The 21,056-nt window shown below is 37.3% G+C and overlaps 1 protein-coding gene across 1 annotated transcript in view; it reads left to right on the top strand.

The window, feature by feature from the left end:
• SPRED2 (sprouty related EVH1 domain containing 2) overlaps positions 1-19,233 on the top strand; it is a 162,197-nt gene extending 142,964 nt beyond the window's left edge. The window contains exons 5-6 of the mRNA XM_074287084.1: positions 15,398-15,547; positions 17,862-19,233. Of these exons, the coding sequence (XP_074143185.1) occupies positions 15,398-15,547; positions 17,862-18,533 (822 nt within the window). The 3' untranslated portion in view covers positions 18,534-19,233. The remainder of the gene's footprint in view (positions 1-15,397; positions 15,548-17,861) is intronic.
• Positions 19,234-21,056: the final 1,823 nt, after the last annotated feature.

Here is a 21,056-nt window from a genome sequence, read left to right as displayed (position 1 = left end):
CTCATTACAATTCTCTCTCTCTGGATGTGAATGGCATTTTCCATCGAGTCTATTGGAATTTCCTTGAATCACTTAATTGTTAAAAAGAACCACATCACAGTTGATCATCACATAATGTTACTTATGTCATTTACAATATTCTCGTGATTCTGCTCATTTTATTCAGCATCAGTTCATGTAAGTCCTTTCAGGCTTTTCTGAAACCATCTAGACAGGAATACATCTTATTTAAAAAAAAAAAAAAAGTGCAAAGCTCTATCCTAGTGGGGCAGGTTTCTATCCATAATTTTCAAGAGGGAAAGCATGAACCCTTGACATTTTGGGTTCCCCATCTCCATTTTATTGCTTTCTGAGTGTTAGGAGCTGTTACTGTTATCTCTTTTCCCAGTTTGGGGCAAAGTTATAAATGAGTTAAATTTGCCTTCTCTAGAGATCATTGGAGTGTTTTGGTTTGGTGAAGGGATGTTATAGAGACAGAGAGTATTTGATTTGGAAATTTGCATGCTTTGCTTCCCATTTGGGAAAGGAATGAAAATTTACCAGTTTCTTAGTTTGTAAGCTTTTCTAATAGGGAGAAAGAGAAGAACACCCTAATAGAACATTAGAACATTTTTCCTCTTGTGTATCTACTATTGGGTCTCAATAATATTCTCTGTAAAATGGGACATTAGACTTATTTTTTAAGATTCCTTCAACCCTGTGATCCTATATCTACAAATGTTTGAACATTGCTCTTTATTGAATTTGATGGCAGTTTTGTTGTTTTAAAACTGTGGTTTCAGCCCTCTGACAAATCTCAGTAGGGAGAACTGGCAAACCATTTCTCATCCACAATTTAGGGCTTTAAAGAGTTGTCTGAAGGCATGGAAAAGTTAAGCAGTTCAACATGCTCACACAGTTTAGTGTCTGTCAGAGAGAGAATTTGACTCCAGGTATTCGTGTCACCAAACTAATACTCACTTTCTAACCAGTTATACTAAAGCATAAAACCAGAAGAAGGGAGTCGAATGTAGATACTGGTGAAGGTACAAGACAAAACAATAATATTCAACATTTTACTTTACATTTAAAAGATTACAGAACACTTAACAAGTTATTTAATTTGTATCTTGAAACAATCCCATGAGTTTGATGCAGCAGGTAATGTTATTTTCATTTTATAGATTAAAAAAACCGAAATTAAGAGGTCAATTGATTTGCTCAGAAGGATCAAATGTAGGACTCAAATCCATTTCCTCCTGACTCCCCATCCTGTGTTTTTGTACTGCCATTCCCTCCCTTTCAAGGTCCTAGGCCAACTCTGCCTTAAGCCTGGCTGACCATAGTTCAAGTACTTCTTGTTTTGTGACACAAAGTTGAACGACTTTATTTCCAAGGTATGTGCATGTCTCTAAATAGTTTGCTATTTAAAAGTATTTCCCTTGAGTGTTCTTTCTGTGTGCTTGATTTGATGAGTATTTATTTCTAAATCCTTTCTAGTTAGGATATATTTCCCATGAAGCATCTTTCTGTGAACTGGGTGAATGAAAATGTCTTCAGTGTATTTAATGCACCAGATTTCATTAATTTACTTTGAGGGTCAAAAGAGATGCTATCAATAGATTTTTAAATTGGCATATTAAGTTTGTAAAGCCTGACTTGAGGATTATTAGATCCTTCCATTCTTCTTTCTAGTTTCCTTTTAGCTGATAGGCTGAATTTACCCAACAGCTTTCCTTTTCTGTTTGTTTTGAAATTATCATAAAGGCTGGAAATACTTCTGAAGATATTTGAATAGATGCTATGGATGGAAGGTGTATAGCATGTTTAAGGGAAATTAGAATGTTTTATTTAATAACTTAAATGAAATTTATTTTTAAATTATTGGTTAACTTTGCTTCCTTACAACAGATATTTCTCAACAGACCTCTAAATAAGCTCCCTTCTAAAGAATTATTCCCCCAAATTGAAAGGCAACGTGTACCCATTAAGAGTATAATACTAATGTGGACAGCTAGATGTCATAATGAATACCTTACCAAGTTTGAAGTCAGGAGTGCTCATCTTCTTGAATTCAAATCTGTTCTCAGCCACTTACTAGCTTAATCCCATTTACCACAGTTTCCTCATCTATAAAATGAACTGGAGGAAAAAAAAAGACAAATCACTCTGGTATTTTTGCTAAGAAAACCCCAAATGAAGTCATGAAGAATAAAATGTGACAAACAGCAACAATAGCAACTTATATGAACTATTGCATTTAACTCTCAATATTGTCTTTCATTGCCGAGTTCTATTTACATTATTATAATTCTTTTATGTATTTTTTTCTTTTGATTCTGATTTCACTGTGTGATCTTAGACAAATCATTTCACATTCACTGGGCCTTAGTTTCCCTATCTGGAAAATAAGGCAATGATTTCAGCACTTCAAATGAGTATTCCAATATTTCTTCAGATTCTTCATATCCATCATTCCTTGAAGTATGGTATTATTTTGTTATTTTTATGACATAATTAATGAAACTTTATTTTGTTTCTAGCTTCCTATTTTCATAAATAATACTGCTATGAACAGTTTTGGACTTCCTGCTTTTAGTAACATCCTTGGGATGTTACTACATGCAGTAGTAAAGTCTATAGGTGAAAGGGCATGAGTAGTTTAGTAACTATTTCTTGCATAATTCTAAATTGTTTTCCAGAATAAATGAACCACTTCACAGCTCAAGCAGCAGTGAATTGACAGCCTGTCCAACAATGGGTTTTCCTATCTTTGCTACTTTAATAAATAGCAATGAGAGAATAGATACCTTAGGATCATTTTATTTATATTTTTCTGATTATTAAAGAGACATAAATTATCATTATGCATTATAACATATAATATATTATTATTTCTGTTTTAAACACTTTTCTCCATTTAAAACAAGAATATTTTAATTCATATCTTTAACTTTTGAGTCTGATGTCATGTAATCAAAACACTAAGACCTGACTTAAGTGACTCTGTTCCACATAGAAAGCTGAGCTGAATGAACCCATCATTCAGTTACATTTAAGCACCTGCTATGTACTCAGCACTGTGCTAAGTGTTAGAGAAACATAGAAAACAGAAATTCAGCCCTGCTCACTAGGCTGTCAGAGGCTAATATAAGTGAATATGACCCCATATAGTTAAATTTTGGGCCATAATTTTATATCAACAATACTAAAGTATAAAAGAAGTGAATTTCTTCACATTTCATACTATGGGAAGAAAATTATCTCATAGTGCAACTTATAAATAATAGCTAGAATTTATATGGCAACTCATCATCTGAGAGACAGGTGTTATAATTATCCCCATTTTATAGAGATGAAAACTGAGGGGGACGGTGGGTAAGTGACCTTATCCATGATCACACAATTAGTATTTGAGGTCATATTTGAGTTCAGGTTTTCCCGACATGTGCCCAATGCTCTGTCCACTATATCATCTAGACTCTGGTAGAAAATACTTTTAGGATCACAGGAAATCTCAGAATTCATTTGATGAAGCCCTTTAACTATGTAGAGATCCAGAGATATTGTAAATTGGTCACTGGAGAGTGGGATCCCCCAAAGCATTATTCTATACTAATTTGTTACTTCTCATATTCATATTTTACCCTCATGGTTACCCTACTGAGGTAGATACTATTGCTGTTTTATGGATAAGGAAGCTGAGATCCTGGGAGATAATACAAATTCCCAAGATCGAACAGCTAGTGTAGTTCCAACACCAGTATCCCCCCACACCTGCAGAGGAAATTCTAACTAGCCATAACTTCATCCTTTTCCTTCTCTAGGATACTGAAATTTGACCAAGTATCACATTCTAAGTGCAACATTTTGAACTTTTTTTTGTAAAATACTTTTTTTTTCCTCCACAAATTAGTCCCCACTTTATTCTTCTTCTACTTGGTACCTTTGTCTTTTCCCTTAAGAGCACCTAATAGATTGCATATCAACCTCCTGGGGAGGTCTTGAGCTCTGCTTTGTTCTAGGCTATGCTTCGCAGTTGGAGGAGCCTACCTGGGAGGGACAGTGGGCCCTCAAGGCCTGTTAATTGTGTTATCTCCTATGCTCTGGAGTCTGACAGCAATTTCCTGTTTATCTGGGGGAAAATAATTAAGGATTCAGGATTCACCATAGGGAAAATCAGTAGAATAGGATTGTTAAAGTGGGAACTAGAATTTGGGGCTGGTGGAAGAACCTAGGGAGAATGATAGTGGAATGGAAACTTTAGGGGGAAAAAAGGCTTTTCCTAGTATTCTGGGGCATTCTGAAGGGAAATAGTGTTCCTCGGTCTCTAAGACATGGGTGGGAGGCTGAGTGGAATTGATTCCCTGGAGCCTGTTGCATTCAGTCCCAGGTGAGTAAGTGAGAAAGTAGTTGTTTAGTATTGGGTATGAACAAGAAATGATGGCACTTTGTATGCATTTTGTTTGTTTTTTGGACCTAGGAGTTGTAGTTGTTTCATTGCATAAATGAATCTATCAGTAAGCTTTTATTAAGTGCCTACTATGTGCCAATGCACTTGTGTTCTATTTTAAGTATTGAATTCTGAATAAAATGTCAATGGAGGTCACAAGCTCAAATAAATAATCCCTAAAATATTTTTAAATGATCGTCCTGGTCTATAGAAGAAATACTGAGATACTACCAAGACGAACCAAATTCATTCCTGAGCTCTACAACTGAGCAGAAACCTCAGACTGGCTTCTCTAAAACCTCAGGTAATTAATTCTTCCTCTGACCTTGCATGGAAGGGTTTCATAGTATGGTCTGATTCTTTAGAAGATTATTTTTTCTTTAAGTCCTGTTTTTACACTTTCTGTGCTTTTTAATAGGAGTCCCTCTCCACTGATAGTCCACTGATACTCCATTATAAATTGTTTACTCTGCTCAAGGTCTTCTTTTTGTCTTCCTTTTTGTTTTCATTTGGGGGACCCAGCTGCCTTTCAAGCTGTAACTGCCGCTTTTAGTTTCCTTAGATACAAATCATATCCTTTTCCAGTCATATATTTCCTATGTAATTTTTTTTAAATACCACTTCTCATACTCTAAGTGGTGCTGATAATATGCTTGCAGCCTGCTGAGGATTAGGAATCTTTCCATTACATTGGGGGTTATCTATAATTTTAAACACTCCAAGATTCCTCTGTTTAAGGGAATGTAGCCATAGAGATTCACCATGCTTTTGGTGTTTCCCCTATTCTCAAAAAAGAACTTTTTGCAACAGTGAAGAGTTTGTGATTGCTGGATGCTTAATGCAATTTTTCAAATGTACCTTTACCTACTGAATTCTAGGCCAGCCCACTATCTATCTGTAGTACCTATCCAAAATACACAGTTAATGAATTGATGATATCTTGCCATCTAGTTGCAGACTGTCATCTTCAAAATATTCCGTGGTCTCAGCCATTTTGTTTTTCTGGTATGAAAGGTTTAGATGAATCTCTTTCATGACCATGGAGCTTCATATAGGCTTTGCCACGTTCAAAGACTCAGTGCAACTAATATAATGCTATATGTGAATAATAATAATTAATATTCACAATAGTCATGTGAGTAAATAGTACCAGTTATATTGGGCGGCTAGATGACACTCATCAACCTGAGTTCAAATGTTGCCTTAGATATTTAACTATGAGACTCTCACAGTTTCCTTATCTGTAAAATGAGCTGGAGAAGGAAATAGCAAACTACTGTACCATTTTTAACAAGAAAAATCCAAATGGGCTCATGAAGATTCAAACACATTTTGAAAACAACTATATAGCAACATCAATAACATCCTAATTTTAATAAATGATAAAATTGAAGTTTAGAAAGATTAAATTCACTTAGCCCAAATGAGATATTTATAAACTTCTTTGCATAGTACCTGGTATACAGTAGCTACTACATAAATGTTAGTCATTATTATTATTATTACTAAATTATTATTATAGCTAGTAGAGCTCAGAATTGGGATTCAAAACCTGGACTTTTGACTCGAGGTTCAGAGCTCTTACAGTACTCCTTTTAGAGAAGCTAGCCATTAACATTTGGGAATTCTACTTTTGTCTGAGAATTACCCAGACATCTTCGGCATGCATATATCACTCTCTTTAATGTTAGTATTCTTTCCAAAAACAAGATATAAATAGACTGAATGATTTAAAGGAATATGATGGTTGTAAAAGGCATTTTATCTGAAAAATCTTTAAGGTTATATACTCTTACTAAGTCACAAACTCTTGGAATTGATAGACAAAACTGGATTTCATTTTCTCTTTTCCTCTGTCATCTGTAGTGTGAAAAAGGTAGCATGATGCAAAAAAGTCATGTAGAATAGGTTTTTGCGTTTTTGCAGAAGTTTTGTCATATGCATTATAGGTTTCTTCACCTCACTGAAGAATGTGGGCAAGTCATTTCCCCTTTGGGCTTCAATTTCTCCATCTTTGTAATGAGAGGATTGGGTTAGATGTTCACTTCTAAAAGTTCTTCCCAGCTCTCCCACTCTCTGATTTTATGGTTTAATTGTTGCCTGCTTGATTTTTGTGTTCTATGAGATAATGGGCTATAATATAATAGTCTTGTTCACTTCCTTCTCTAGAGTAGAGTAGGTTTCATTCTATAGGATTCTGTCTCCAGCAAATGAACCTTCAAGCTTTTTCACTAACAGATGTGGCCAGCAGGAGCTTCCTTTTTGAAAAAGTAGTAAGTCAAGGTGCCCTTCAAAACACAAGCAGTCCTTGAAGCCATAGAAACACAAATCTAGTCATACTTTTCTCTCTCAAAGGCAGTGAATTTTTGTAGCAGATAATGCTCTGACTTTTCTCTCCTCTGGCAAAACACACCGGGGGAAGGGAGAAGGGGGCAATCTGAAATTATTTAGCAAACTTCCAATTATATGCATTATCTAACAGGTTAAAAGCCTATACCTATAATTCCCTAAGTCTTTCTGTTTAATTAGCACTGGAATAAAGCAAATTTGTTCAAGTCTGACTCTGAATTAAATTTTCCAAACCAAATTTAAGCATTCCAAACCTTGAAACTTGAGCTCAATATTATGGATCTGGAGAGCAAGTTCTAAAAAAAAAAAAAAAAAAAATTTCCCTAGGAGTATTTGTTAAACAGATAGTCCACTTGTGAGTGCAGCATTAGTCAATAAGCATTTATTCAAGACTTGCCATAGATTGAACTGATGCTGGGTGAAGTGAGCAGAACCAAGAGAGAACATTGTACACAATAACAAGAAGATAATGAGATGATCAACTGTGAGGGACTTGGCTTTTCTCTACAATGCAATGATTCAAGCAATGTTAATAGATTTGGGATGGAAAGTGCCATCCGCATCTAGAGAAAACTATGTAAACTGAATGTGAATTGAAGTGTAGACCTGTTTGTTTGTTTTTTCCCTCTCTCGTAGTTTTTTCCCCTTTGGGGCTGATTTTTTTCTTGCACAACATGACAAATATGGAAATATATCTAAAATTTGTATTAAAATACATCTAAAATGTATATATTTAACCTTTAAAAAAAAAAAAAGACTTGCCATGTACAAAGCACTATGGTAAATGCCAGGGATAAATACAAAGAGGGGTGTAAAAAGCTGTCCCTGACTTCAGAGAGCATACTAATAGGGGAGAAAACATGTAAATAGCTGTATAAAAGACCATATACAAAGTAGATGAACCTGACCATAAAGGGAAAGGAATTAGTTGCAAGAAACTACTAGGAAACTGGGAAAGGTCCCTCTTAAGAAGTAGGATTTAAGCTGAAACTTAAAGGAAGCTAAGGAAACTGAGGTTCAGAGATAAAGGGATAGCATTCAAGGTTTAGAGATAGGAAGTGGAGTATAGATAGTGTTTGAAGAATTTCAGATAACCTATTGTAACTAGATCATTAAATGTATGGAAGGGAAGCAAGATATAAGAAGCCTAGAAAAATTAGGAAAGGGCTCTATTAATGAAGAACTGGAAATACTTGAGTTTATATTTCATCCTGAAGGTAAAAGCAGGCGAGTGGAGTCATTGATCAGGGAGATGAATGTATGGTCTGATTAGCTTTACATTGGAAGCTGAGTGCAGGTTAAATTGGAGTAGAGAAAGATGTGAGGCAAGGAGCCCAGCATGAAAGCTTTTACAGCAATCCAGGCAGATGATGGAGCTCTAAACTAGAATTATGGTTGTATAAAAGGGAAGAAAGCAATATAAATAAGAGCAGAGATTTCAAGTATGTGGGTAACAGTGAGCCAGATTAAAATAAAAATGGGAAAATTTAACAAAGTCAGTAAAAATACAATAATGCACAGATAACATCACTTTTAAAAAAATTATTTAACATTTTGTTTCCCAGTTACATGTAACAACAATTTAAACATTTTTTTTTTCAAATTTTGATTTCAAATTCTCTCTCTCTTCCCCTGCCACTGGAAAGCAAGCAACTTGACATAGGTTTTATATGTGTACTCATACTAAACACATTTCCATGTAAGACCTTGTATGAATGAAAATACAGACTAAAAAAGCCCAAATAAAATAAAGAAAAAGTATCTTTTATCTGCATTCAGGCTCTATCAATTCTTTTTCTGGAAATGGATATCTTTCATCATAAGTCCTATAGAATTGTCTTGGATCATTGCTTCACTAAGTTATTCATAGTAAATCATCTTACAGTACTGTGTACAGTGTTCTGATTCTGCTCATTTCACTTTGCATCAGTCATATAAGTGCTTCCAGACAACAATACTTTTACTTGGGGGAGGTACAATTTAATCATTTTATTAACAAGGCCAACAGGTTATTAAAAATAATAGTCATGTGGTCATCTCTTTTATATGAAAGACAAACACTTTATCAAGAATTTCTTGGGATTTATGAGGGGAGACCATGTGAAAGGGGAAAAAATAGGACAATGTATGACAAAATGGCTTGACAAAAATCAAAGGGGACAATACTCTTTGATAAGTAGACCTTACAGATAAAAGATGCAAAGGAAAAAGTAAATATCTTTGGTTTGTTATTTTCCAGCTCAGGTCACCTGTAGAAGTTTCCTACAAAATTGATCTTAAAACAGTTTACTTTCTTTTTTGTCTGTCTTCTTGTCACCATTTTGAATCCAAAAAGGATTGAAGGTTAGAATCAGAATGAGAAGAGTCCAAATCTTAAGAGATTCTCAGGAAAGAGCCTCTGTTTAGGTGAAGAAACTTCATATAGAAGACTGTTTCCAGACTTTGTCTCTGCCTCTTTTCCTCCAAAATACTTTGGGTGGACATCATAACTGAGACATTTAAAAAGGTTTGAGGGTTTGAGAGACATGGAGTATGGAGAATTTAATCCCCTTATTTAATACTACAGAGCGAGTAGTAATAAAAGGAAGTTCATTTTGTCTCTCTTATACCAAAGAATGCTAACATTAATTTTAAAAACTAAACCAGAATAGAGCCAGCAAGGATTTTTATGTATGAATTAGTGATCCCCTTTTCTATTCAAGTTTGATGTCACTGAATAAAAAGATGGATATGTGAGATTGGATGAGAATGAGGAGTCAAAATGAAAGTAAGTGAGCCTGAGTGACTGAGAGGATGAGAGTGCCCTCAACAGGTAAAAGGGAAATTCAGAAGATGGAGTGTTTGAGCAGAAAGATAACAAGTTCGGTTTTGGACACTTTAAATTTGAGATTCTTATCAGACATCTAGTTTGAGATGTCTAATAGGTACTTGGTGATGTGTGACTATAGCTCATCAGAGAACTATGGCCTAGCTATAGAACTCTGAAAATTAATGACATAGAGATGATAATTGAACCTGGGGGAGCTGATTAGATAACCAGATTCGATACTTTATATTCAAGAAAAAAAAAAAAAAAGGAGTCCAGGACAGACCCTTATGAACACCCACTGAGGGATAAAAATACTGCAAAATAGACCAAGGAAAACAGTTGAGCAGATAGGAGAATTAGGTGGATGCTGTTTAATTGTTTTTCAGTTGTGTCCAACTCTTTGTGATCCCAGTGGGGTTTTCTTGGCAATGAGATTGGATTGGTTTGCCATTTCCTTCTCCAGCTCATTTTCAGATGAGGAAACTAAGATAAACAGGGTTAAATGACTTGCTCAGGATCACATATCTAATAAGTGCCTGAGTCAAGATTTCAACTTGAGTCTTTCTAATTCCCTGCTTGGCACCCTATCCACTGTGCATTATTTATTTATCAAAATTCTGGAGACTGAAAGAGAGTAATAAATTGAATAGCTAGACATACTCCTTTCTGGAGTGAGCTCCATGAGTCAGAGCAGATGTTAAAGCTGAACACTATCTTCAGGATCAGCTAGTCCATCGAGTCTCTTGGAGTTTTTTTTCCTTTATAGTAAAAATAATAGTTTATATTTATATAAAGATGAATGTATTGATTGGCGTGATGGTCAGAGCACAAGATTTAGAATCAGGAATACTTGAGTTTAAGTGCTACCTCAGATCTTTAGACACTTAATAGCTTTGTACCTTTCCCAGTCTTAGTTTTCTCATCCATAAAATGGTGAGAATTATAGCACTTGTGTCACAGAGTTGTTATGAAATAACATCTGTGAAACATTTTGCAAACCATAAAACACTATGGGAATACTAGAAGCTATTCTTATTTTTAAAAATTTAAAGTTTGCAAAGCAATTTCTTGGCCACAACGCCATGAGTAAATATTTTGTTTACTGTTCCCATTTTATAGATGAAAAGATTGAGAAAAAATTGAATGTCTGGAATTTTCAGAACTCATAAGTATCCAGGCTGGGGTTTAAACCAAGATCTCCTCACTACAAGTCTAACTCTGGCCTGCCTTACATATGGCTGTCTTGCTTGTGCTTTTTAGCTTAAATACCACTAATTCTCCATGCAAAATAATGCCTCCATTTGTTTTTTGTTTGTTTCACTGGTTTATTTGTCCAGCTGTATCTTTTGTTGTTGCTGTTGTTAGGATGGGGGTGGTGGGAAGAAGACAGTAGAACTTTCAACTCTTCAGCATAATTTGTGAAAACTTGTTGAAAATGTTTAGCATGAACTGGATGATCATTTATCTGGAATGATGTACAGAGCATACATTCCTGTAATGGGCAGGAATTTGTTTGCTAATACATTGACAACTCCCAGAATTCTAGAGTAGTCTAGTCCTATTTCTCTTTCTGAGTTCATTAAATCACCTTTTCTCTGAATTATTAAATACTTCACTTGATTTTTCTCTAAGAGATAGGGAAAGAAAAAAAAATCTAATTATGTCCATTCTATCCTTAGATAAAGATAGAGATACTACAAATACAATTATTCCGCATTCATATCTAAGGAAATTGAGACTGAGAATTTCTTATTTAACTAAAATTGCCCGGCTAGTAAGTGGTAATATAAAGACTGAATTCTAGCTAGTCTTGATTCCAAGTCTAATGTACTTTCTCTATAGAATCATTAATCATATTATAGAAGTTAAAAGGGATTTTTAAAGTCCATCCTCTTCGTTTTACATATAAAGAACCTGGGGGGGGGGGTCTTTCTGATTCCCCAAACCAACTCTATCTCAGCTATGATCCTTTTGTATGGGAGTTTCTGAAAGAAAGAAAGAAATTTCATTTTTTTATGATTATTAGGCCTATAGTGTGTCAACCACTTGGGTTTGTAATACAGCAAAGTCTTCTATTTGTCACTACAAAAAAATCACTTTGATCACCTTTTTAAAAAATTTCTTAGTGACAGCCTTTTCTTTTTCTTTTTTTTTAAATAGAGGTCTTCCTATTAGTCATGGTCAAACTCAGAAGCAAAAGCCATTTAGTTGCCACTTAGGTGGCCAATAATTATATACCACCTGTCATCTCGCTCCCATCCTTCCCCCCAAAAAATATATTGCTGCTAATTATCAGTACTAGATCTGATCAGAGTGGGAGGGATTAAAAATATTAGTTGGTGCTTTGGCACCATATATGTTTGTTGACCATATGTTTCTTGAAAGAATCCCAAGGGGAAAAAAAAAAAGAATTTGACCTTGAATTATTTTTAAATTATAGATCTTTGTCAGACAGATACTCAGCTTGTGGGTACAGATCATGTGTTGGTAATCTAATGACTGTCCTTTTCAGTGTTTCAGAGTTTAAAAAAAAAAAAAAAAAAAAAAAAGACAGCACTCTAGATGTATAGCATGACTGAACTTGGAATGATTTTCCACCAATCTGGGCCTCCTGTCTGACATCCAGACTTGTCCAGGCTTCCTCACATTAGCTTCATGTGGCTTCCATAGGCCATGTCACAGAACTGTGTCTTCCCTCCCGTGCCTCCAGGGAGAGCTTAGAAGAGATAAAGTAATGGGTGAAAGAGTGAAAATGTAGTTTTCCTTCCTACACAGTGACCTTATACATTCATTCTTTAAGTTATGCAATTCACACCCACCTCTTTGGAAAACTTGCCTGGTATTATGGAGTGTAAATAGGTTTCAACTTTTGACATATCTTGTCTCTCATGGCTTCTTAGAACTTGAAAATGATGAACAGAAAAGCAATGTTGTAATAGAAAAACTGTTGGTCTGGGAACCAAAAGATAGGATTTCTAATACCAATTCTGGACTGAAATCCAGATCAAGTCATATCATTTTTCAAGCCTCCGTTTCTCTCTTGGTAAAATAAGGAGGATGAAAGAGAAGATGATTTTTAGCCCTCATGTTTTCTGATTCTGTGAAAATTCTAAGAGTCAAATCCTGTATTGATATGGTGTAGTAAGAGCAATCGGAACTGGATTATTTGGGGAATGGAGGGAAGAAAGACAAGTGAAAAGCTTCATTTGACTAGTGCCCTAATCCACAATTAAGACACCCTAGGTATAATACTTTTATTTTTGCATTCAAAATTCTAGGTATTATAAATCTTCGCCTTAAGTCACACTAAGGTCTGTCAGTATTAGAATAAGCAAATGACTGATGTCATGTAGTGTGTAAAGTGGATTTCTAAAGAATCCTATACTTTGGGTTAAATAAATAATCTTTCCAATCACCAGCACTTTTCTATCTCACTCCAGTCTCCATTACATTTAGATTTGTGTAAATTTAGGTGCACATTTGTATCTGTACCACACAGAAAGAAAACTCTTAATTTTAATTCTAGGGACCTACTTTAAATTCTAGCTCTTTTATATAATTATTGCTGGTGTAAACTTTAGCACAACATTTACCCTTTTTGGGCCTTCCTTAGTTACACATCTGTTAAAAAAAAAAAAAAAAAAGGCTTGTATTAGATGGACTCTATGATCTTTTCTACCTTTAAGATAAGATCTATGATTCTATGATGTATACCCAAATTAATCAGTTACTTTATTTTTCAATTTAGTTTCTTTTAAAACATTTAATATGCATCTAATATGTTCTGGACATACAAAAATATACAATGACAATAGTGAAGTGTTCCTATTGTCATAATCCATTTCACCTTAAAGTGGAGTTAAACCCCTTTATAACTATTAGAATTGATCAAAGAATCTGATGATAGTGTTGTATATATTTTTATTTTTAAAAATATTATATCTTTTTTCATATGCCTGATTTGGGGTTTGCAAAATATCAAACCTATTTTCATAGACTCAAACATGACCGATCCAGATATTGGATTGCTTAACTATGTATACCAAGTGTTGTTGTTGTTATTATTGTTTTGGTCTATGGAAGGTAGAAGGGGAAAATCAAATGCTTGTTAATGGGGAAAACTTTTTTTTTTAACTGAATCCAAAATTCTAAAAGTGAGTTACTGATTTACTTTAAACTGGGCCCCAAAGAATGCTTATTTTCAAGTGAATGCACTTTTTATTAAATATATAGTAACATATGATTCTTGAGTGGATTTCATGGCACCTCTAAGGTATACTAGTAAAAGCAAGTACCGTGGGATACTTAACCTCTTCTCAATGTTCCAGGAAATACTTTAAAATTATAAATTAAAAGGGGTTTCCATTCTGAATCAGTGAGAAGGGTGGGGTTAGTTAGTCTTTTTTAAATTATTATTTTAATTAAACTTTTTTGCTTGTGTCTTAAGTATCCAGCATCTCATCAAGTATTTTGTAGAGAGAATTTGATTTGACTATTGGTTGGATTAGATGGTATAAGAGGTTCCTTCTAACTAAATCGTATTTTTTTAATGTCTCTGCAGCTTATAGAGATGGATGTTTGCAGTGTCATCAGTTGTTTTATATGTGGCAGCTTTTGACTATCCCCCCACACACATTTACCCTCCTATTTATTCTTGTCCCTGTAATTCACTTAAATTTCTCATAAAGTAAAACTTAGAACCTTCTAATAATAAATTCTGCTGTGATTCTTTTTTTTCCCCTGAGGCAATTGGGGTTAAGTGACTTGCCCAGGGTCACATAGTCAGGAAGTGTTAAGTGTCTGAGACCAGATTTGAACTCGGGTCCTCCTGACTTCAGGGCTGGTGCTCTATCCACTGTGCCACCTAACTGCCCGTTCTGCTGTGATTTTTAACAAAGCTGGTTTTCCTCAGGATTCAGGACAAAATTTAGTATTGAGATTTTACATAAAATTATTTAATTTCCAATTCTCCCAATGACCTTAGGAGTAGCTAGGTAGATCCTGCCCATTTATGTCATCTGAGCCATGGCCTTCTCCAAATAATGGAAAGATCACAGAACTTAGAATCTAAATCAAACTTTGCCTTTGCTACTACTATCTATTTGACTCTGGGATCAATCTCTTGGGACCTCAGGTTCCTGAAGTATAAAATGGGTAGAGAGTAGGCTAAGTGGTGTCTAAAGTCTATTCTGTGACAATCTGGTTTACTTGCTATGTAATCTCCACGGGAAGATTCTTGAGATATAGTGTCACTTAAATCCTATTTCCTTGTCTGTAAAACGAGGGAAATGGGCTAAATAAATCATCTCTCCAGGTCATCTTCTAACTCTACATCTTGGATTCTATGAATCATGTAAACTCTCTTTGGAAGAGCAGGGATTGCTGGTTGATGTATTCTAGGAGTCTCCATGGATTAAAAAGTCTTGGGTCAATAGTCCAATTTATACTATTTAAAAGTTTACACTAAATATATATTTTTGTAATAAAGATGCTGTATCTACAGTTTGGGGGCATCTAGATGGTGCAGTGGGTAGAGCACCAGCCCTGAAGTCAGGAGGACCTGAGTTCAAATCTGGCCCCAGACACTTAACACTTCCTAGCTGTGTGACCCTGGGCAAGTCACTTAACCCCAATTGCTTCAGAAAGAAAGAAAGATGAAATTTTCAGAAGCTAAATGCTAGTATGCAATAATTGGAGGGAGGTATTTGTTTTAAACAAAAACAAATTTTTGCCCGTAGATTTAACATTATTCTCTTTCTTTTCTTATTGTACAGTATGAATTCACTTTTCTTTCTCTCTCAATACAGACAGCTACAGACAGCTCTTCTAATTCTTCTCAAAAAAGGGAGCCACCCAACCGGACAATCTCTTCTCCCATGTCCTGTGAACACCGGAGTATATATACCTTGGGCCATATTCACGACCAATATAGCGCTGACCACTATCAACTTGAACAAGTGAGTAACATTCCTCATGTTCATGGTCTTTGCCCCTTCATGTGTAGGAGCTTCTCTCAAGAAGCGACTATTTCTTGCCTTTCTTCATGTGCCCAGCACTTACCATGGTTCTGCACACAGTAGTGCTTAATAAATACCTGTTGACTTCAGGGCCAAACTCCTGTCCTGCTCTCTCCATGAAGTTTTCCTAGACTAGGTCCTCCTTTCTCTGAATTCTTACGTTCCTCTTATCTGTTCCACCGCTGCCTTGTATTACTGCTAATGACTCTTTTTATGCACATATCCTGTCATCTAGACTTTTAAGTATCTTGTGGACACAGGCCATGTCTTCTGCCTCTTTGTATCCTGTGTGACTAAGATATATAGTAGGCACTGACTAATGTTTGTCGTCAAGGATAAGTGGGAGGTTTTTTCCTGTTCTGTGTAAGGTGTTAATATCATCATCTAAAAGGATGTCTGGGATCAGATTCATTTAAAACCTAAATCCATTAGCACTACTGCTTAGAACATGGGTACAGTTCTAAAGCTGTACAGAGTCTGGGGGTGGGGGAAATGGTGTCTGGAAAGATGGATGAGTTAGCTAGTCTAAAACATAATTCTTGCTACCCTCACCTAACTGCCTCGGGGATGTAAACCAGCTTCCAAAAGTGAGTAAGTCTTTATCAAGCCTGGGGCTCCACTCACCCAAGAATGTTAGTGACCAGCCCCAAGCTTTGGTGGTTCTGCACCCCATTTGAACCAGGCTCTACTTGGTTTCATGGCCATAGACCATATTCTCAATCCTGTCACTTCATAACTATATGACTGTTCATGGGGAAATAGGGAAAGAAATCCATAGATAAGATCGTGTAAATCATCTAGGTAGCAGAGTGGCTAGAGCGCCAGCCTTAGAATCAGGAAGACCTGAGTTCAGATTCAGCCTCAAACTCTTACTAGTTGTAGGTTGGGGCAAGTTGCTTTGACTCAGTTTCCTCATCTGTCAAAATGAACTGGAGAAAGAAATGACAAACTACTCAAATACCTTTGCCAAGAAATCCCCGAACAGGGTCATGGAGAGTCGAGTGTGACTGAAATGACTCAAGAACCACAACGAAAGCCATCCCTGCTACTCTAAAAGACAGTTCTAAGTAGATGATGAAGCTGTCTAGTGTTGTCCTTATAAAGTCTTTGTACAGTTTGTTTGTTTTTAATTTAGTGATTTAAATTAGAAATGACCTAATTTTTTTTTTCCTGGTGATAAAGTAGCAAAATTTCCTTTTTGCTGCTCATGTAGATTCAGTTCTTAGGACTCAACTTAACCTTTTTGTCTGTGACGACCGTTTGCATTTCATCTGAAACCAGGATCATTAGGTTCATCGCTCTGGAACTGGAAAGCACCTCAGAGGCTAATCAGTCCAGTTATCTTGCAGATGAGGAAACTGAGCTAAAGGCAGGAATAGTGTTAAGCAGCTTGCCCAAGGTTCTTCGAATAGTAAGAAATAGAAACTGAACCTAGAGCCTCTGTTTTACAGAAGCTAGTTATCATTGTGCCATGTTTTTCTCCCATTATATACAGTGCTGTCATAGTATTGTCCTAAATGCCAATAAACGTGCTTTATGCTTTTAATAGATCCTTTTATACTTGTGGCCTGAGTTATTAAAGTTTCAAAACACATGGGAGTACATACAAGAAGTGATCTCATTTTGCAGCTTCCTGGCACACAGTAGGTGCCATTCCCTTCCTTTCAGCCCTCCCACTTTCCGTGATTCTGTCCAAAGGACAGTAGGTGAGGGGAGGACGCTTGTAGACTCGGTCTGTCTCTGTAGCCCGGCCTTAAGAGAGGAGGGCAAAGACTGTGTGCTTTTCCTTTTCCCACAAACTTGTACTTGCACATAATAGGTGCCTGACTGACTCCTCGTATTCTAGTCACTATAATCTACACAATTAATTTGATGGCCACTGAGAAGCTGTTACCTTCTCTTCTGTTGCCCTGAGCTATTCTGAAAGCCTCTTATTCTATATCGACTTGCTTTCCCAACTAGATTTGAAGGTTTTTGAGGGCAAAGATGAATAGTTTTTTTTATTACTATTTTACAGTGTGAGTTTGTATACAGTAGGGCCTCAAGAAACATTTTAATATATTTTAAAACATTTTATATATTATATATAAATAAAAATATTTATTAAATGGTGCCTTTGACCGGCAGGGCTTTAGGGGAGGATGGGAGAGGAGAAATGGCAGGTACATCAAGAGACAGTCTTAATTTTGATTGGTCACTGATTAAATAAATCCCATTTGTGTGTCTCCCTGTTCTCAACCCTGTTCTCGAGCAGTCCATCCCAAGACCGTACCGACAGGTCAGTTTCCCAGACGACGAGGAGGAGATTGTTCGCATCAACCCCCGGGAGAAGATCTGGATAACGGGCTACGAGGATTACCGGCACGCCCCGGTGAGGGGCAAGTACATGGACACGTCCGAGGACATCGACTCCTACGTGCGCTTCGCTTCCAAGGGCGACGCCTCCAAGCACGACTACACCTACCCCTACGTGGACCACTCAGACTTTGACATGGGGGATGACCCCAAAGGCGGGGGCGGGGGCTGCGTGATTAAGACTCAGCCCAACCGAGGCAAGTCCCGGCGGAGGAAGGAGGACGGCGAGCGCTCCCGGTGCGTGTACTGTAGAGACATGTTTAACCACGAGGAGAACCGCAGGGGTCAGTGTCAGGATGCCCCCGACCCCATCAGAACTTGCATCCGCCGGGTCAGCTGCATGTGGTGCGCAGACAGCATGCTCTACCACTGTATGTCCGACCCCGAGGGAGACTACACGGACCCTTGCTCCTGTGACACCAGCGATGAGAAGTTTTGCCTCCGGTGGATGGCCCTCATCGCCCTGTCCTTCCTGGCCCCCTGTATGTGCTGTTACCTGCCCCTCCGAGGCTGCTACAACTGTGGGGTGATCTGTAGGTGCTGTGGCGGGAAACACAAAGCCGCCGGGTGAAGAGCAGCCGCCCGTGCTCCGTCTCCCTCTGTCCGTACCATTGACGGGGGCCGATGCCCCCCACGTGGAAGCCTCCACCCGGCCCTACTGTCCCTGGAGGCGTCATTCCAGCCTGGGAAGCCCCTCGCATGGGTTTTCCACTTGAGCCCCAGCCAGCACTCTTAATTATTCACACAGACACACACACACACATATGCCCCCGTCCCCAGTGTTGTAATGAAATTAACCTTCCGCATAGACTATTGTATGAATAATCTGTAATCCAACTGATTGTCTTGTACATGTTTATATTCCCTGTCCCCACCCTCCCTGGCCCTTCCCTCCTTCCAGCTTTCCACTCCAAAAGGAAGGAGACTACCGTATGGACTGTGGATTTGCAGGGAATTTTCTTGGTTTGGGGTTTGGGGAAGAGCATCTCCAGACTATATCTTGTTAAGCTTGCCTTGACAAACCACCTGTACCCAGAAATTTGGGGTACTTACCCAAATAAGTGAGAATGATGAAATCCCACCAGAAGTATTTGAACCTGCAGTCAGTCATTATGTGTATAGAAGGTGTGCTAGCGTGTACTACAACACAATATTGCTATTACCATTCTAAAGCCAAACTTCTAATGTCATGTCCACTGCAGTTTTTGTTTCCAGTCCATCATCATTTCTTTTGCAAAAAAAAAAAAAAAGGAAAAAAAGAAAGAAAAAAATGCATTTAAATTATTCACTAATGGAAAACATCCGTTCATGCAAAGACAATGAGAAATAAGCCTTAACATCAGGAGGAGTCCTCAAACTTCACGTGTTTCCAGCTAATGCTGGAGAAGCAACTTAAGATTACTATGAGCTACCCAAATAATTACAAAAATAGAATCTAAAGGATTTAAGTAGGAAAAAAGGGAGGCAGTATGATATGGTGGAAAAAAGACAGGAGGACCTGGGTTCCAGTCCCAACCCCGTGTGTGTGATCTTGTGTGGTTCAATGGAAAGGGCACTGCATTTGAAATCTGACAAGCTAGCTTTGAATTCTGACTCTCCCGCTTACAACCTATGTGATGTTGGGCAAGTCACTTAATTTGTCTAGGCCAGTTTCCTTGTCTACAAAATGAAATGAGGGGATTGGACCAGAATAACCCGAGATCCCCTCCCACTCTAAATTAGTGATTCTCCATCACTTTTCCTTAAGTGGGCCTCAGCTTCCTTCTCTCTAAGATCAGGAGGCTAATCCAGCTGATTTCCCTCCCCAGAATTCTGCAATATGCTGATTCTAGGATGGGAATTAAACGATCACATTCCTCCCTCAAGCACTCCAACTTAGAGTAAAACACTAACTTACAAATAATTCCTATGTTGCTCATTGTTCTGCACATGGATAATAGGTATCCAGAGCAGACATAAAAAGCAGTTGTCAAGATCCACTAGGATTTTAGAGAAACACTAAGGTTTTGGTGAATGAAACCAGAAGCTTTTTCAAAAAGACTTTATATGAACTGTATAGAGGGAAAAATTTTAACCGTCATAAAGTTAAAGATTTTGTTTTGTTTTTGCATTTCCTAATCACTTCCACGTCACCAAATTCCAAATTTGTACTTGAAAAAAAAAAATAAGGCCATATGTAAAATACAAAAACTTCCCGATGCCTAAGTGTCTTTCTCCCTTGACTCAGCACCCGGTCTTGATGTCGTCATTAGGAGTGTGCAGATGTTTCCAACAGACTTGTCCTATTTAAAAAAAAAAAAAAAATGTCTTCTCTCTATGTACCAGGCTTGTAATTAGCTGGGGAAAAGAGTATTTTTCTAACTTATTACAAGGAATAGCCAAATAATTTTTTTATTGAAATAAGAAAAAAAAATGAAAAATGTAGAGCAATTAGCGGTAACTAGCATAGTACAATCAGAACCGTTCCAAGGCCGTTAGGGGTAGGCGTGTCCATCAACGCTGGCACTGCTCTTCCTGCCATAATTTCTTTCTGCAGTCAGTTGCCAGTTGAGTGCATGGCCTGATCCACCCCTCCCTCGTTATTGCACATGGACATCCGTCTTCGAGGAAAGGGATTTCTCTTCTTTTTGCCAATTACATTGGAAAAGTGTTTGCCATGATTAACCTTCTTGGGAATGTTTTGCTTTCTTCCAGTTCTCGGGGAGTTGATTACAGTGCTTGGAGTAAAACTATCAACAACCAACAACAAAAACCGTACCCAGTGTGCTTTTGACCTAGAGTCATCAAGTGCTCAATTCGTAGCAGTTCCTGATTTAAGCCTTCTAGCTGGAAAGGGGGCGCAGGGGGAGATTTGTCTGATTCTGTAGAATCGGAAAAGAGTTTCTACTGTCCCTGGTAGCAAATGACCGGTCTTGGTTAGCAACTCTGTCGAACATCAAACCAGCCTCCAAAGGCTCCTTGGAGAGCCAGCGTGTTCATTCCTCTGTGGTGTCCTCCAGAAGGTGTCAGTCTCTACAAAGCACAACAAACACTAACCCAAGTTTCTGGTCAGATCCCAGTTTAAGTGCTCCTATTTATTTCAGTAAGAAGACAT

The sequence above is a fragment of the Sminthopsis crassicaudata genome, chromosome 2 (assembly GCF_048593235.1).
Source record: "Sminthopsis crassicaudata isolate SCR6 chromosome 2, ASM4859323v1, whole genome shotgun sequence".
Lineage (NCBI taxonomy): Eukaryota > Metazoa > Chordata > Mammalia > Dasyuromorphia > Dasyuridae > Sminthopsis > Sminthopsis crassicaudata.
This window is presented reverse-complemented; position numbering and strand designations above follow the sequence as displayed.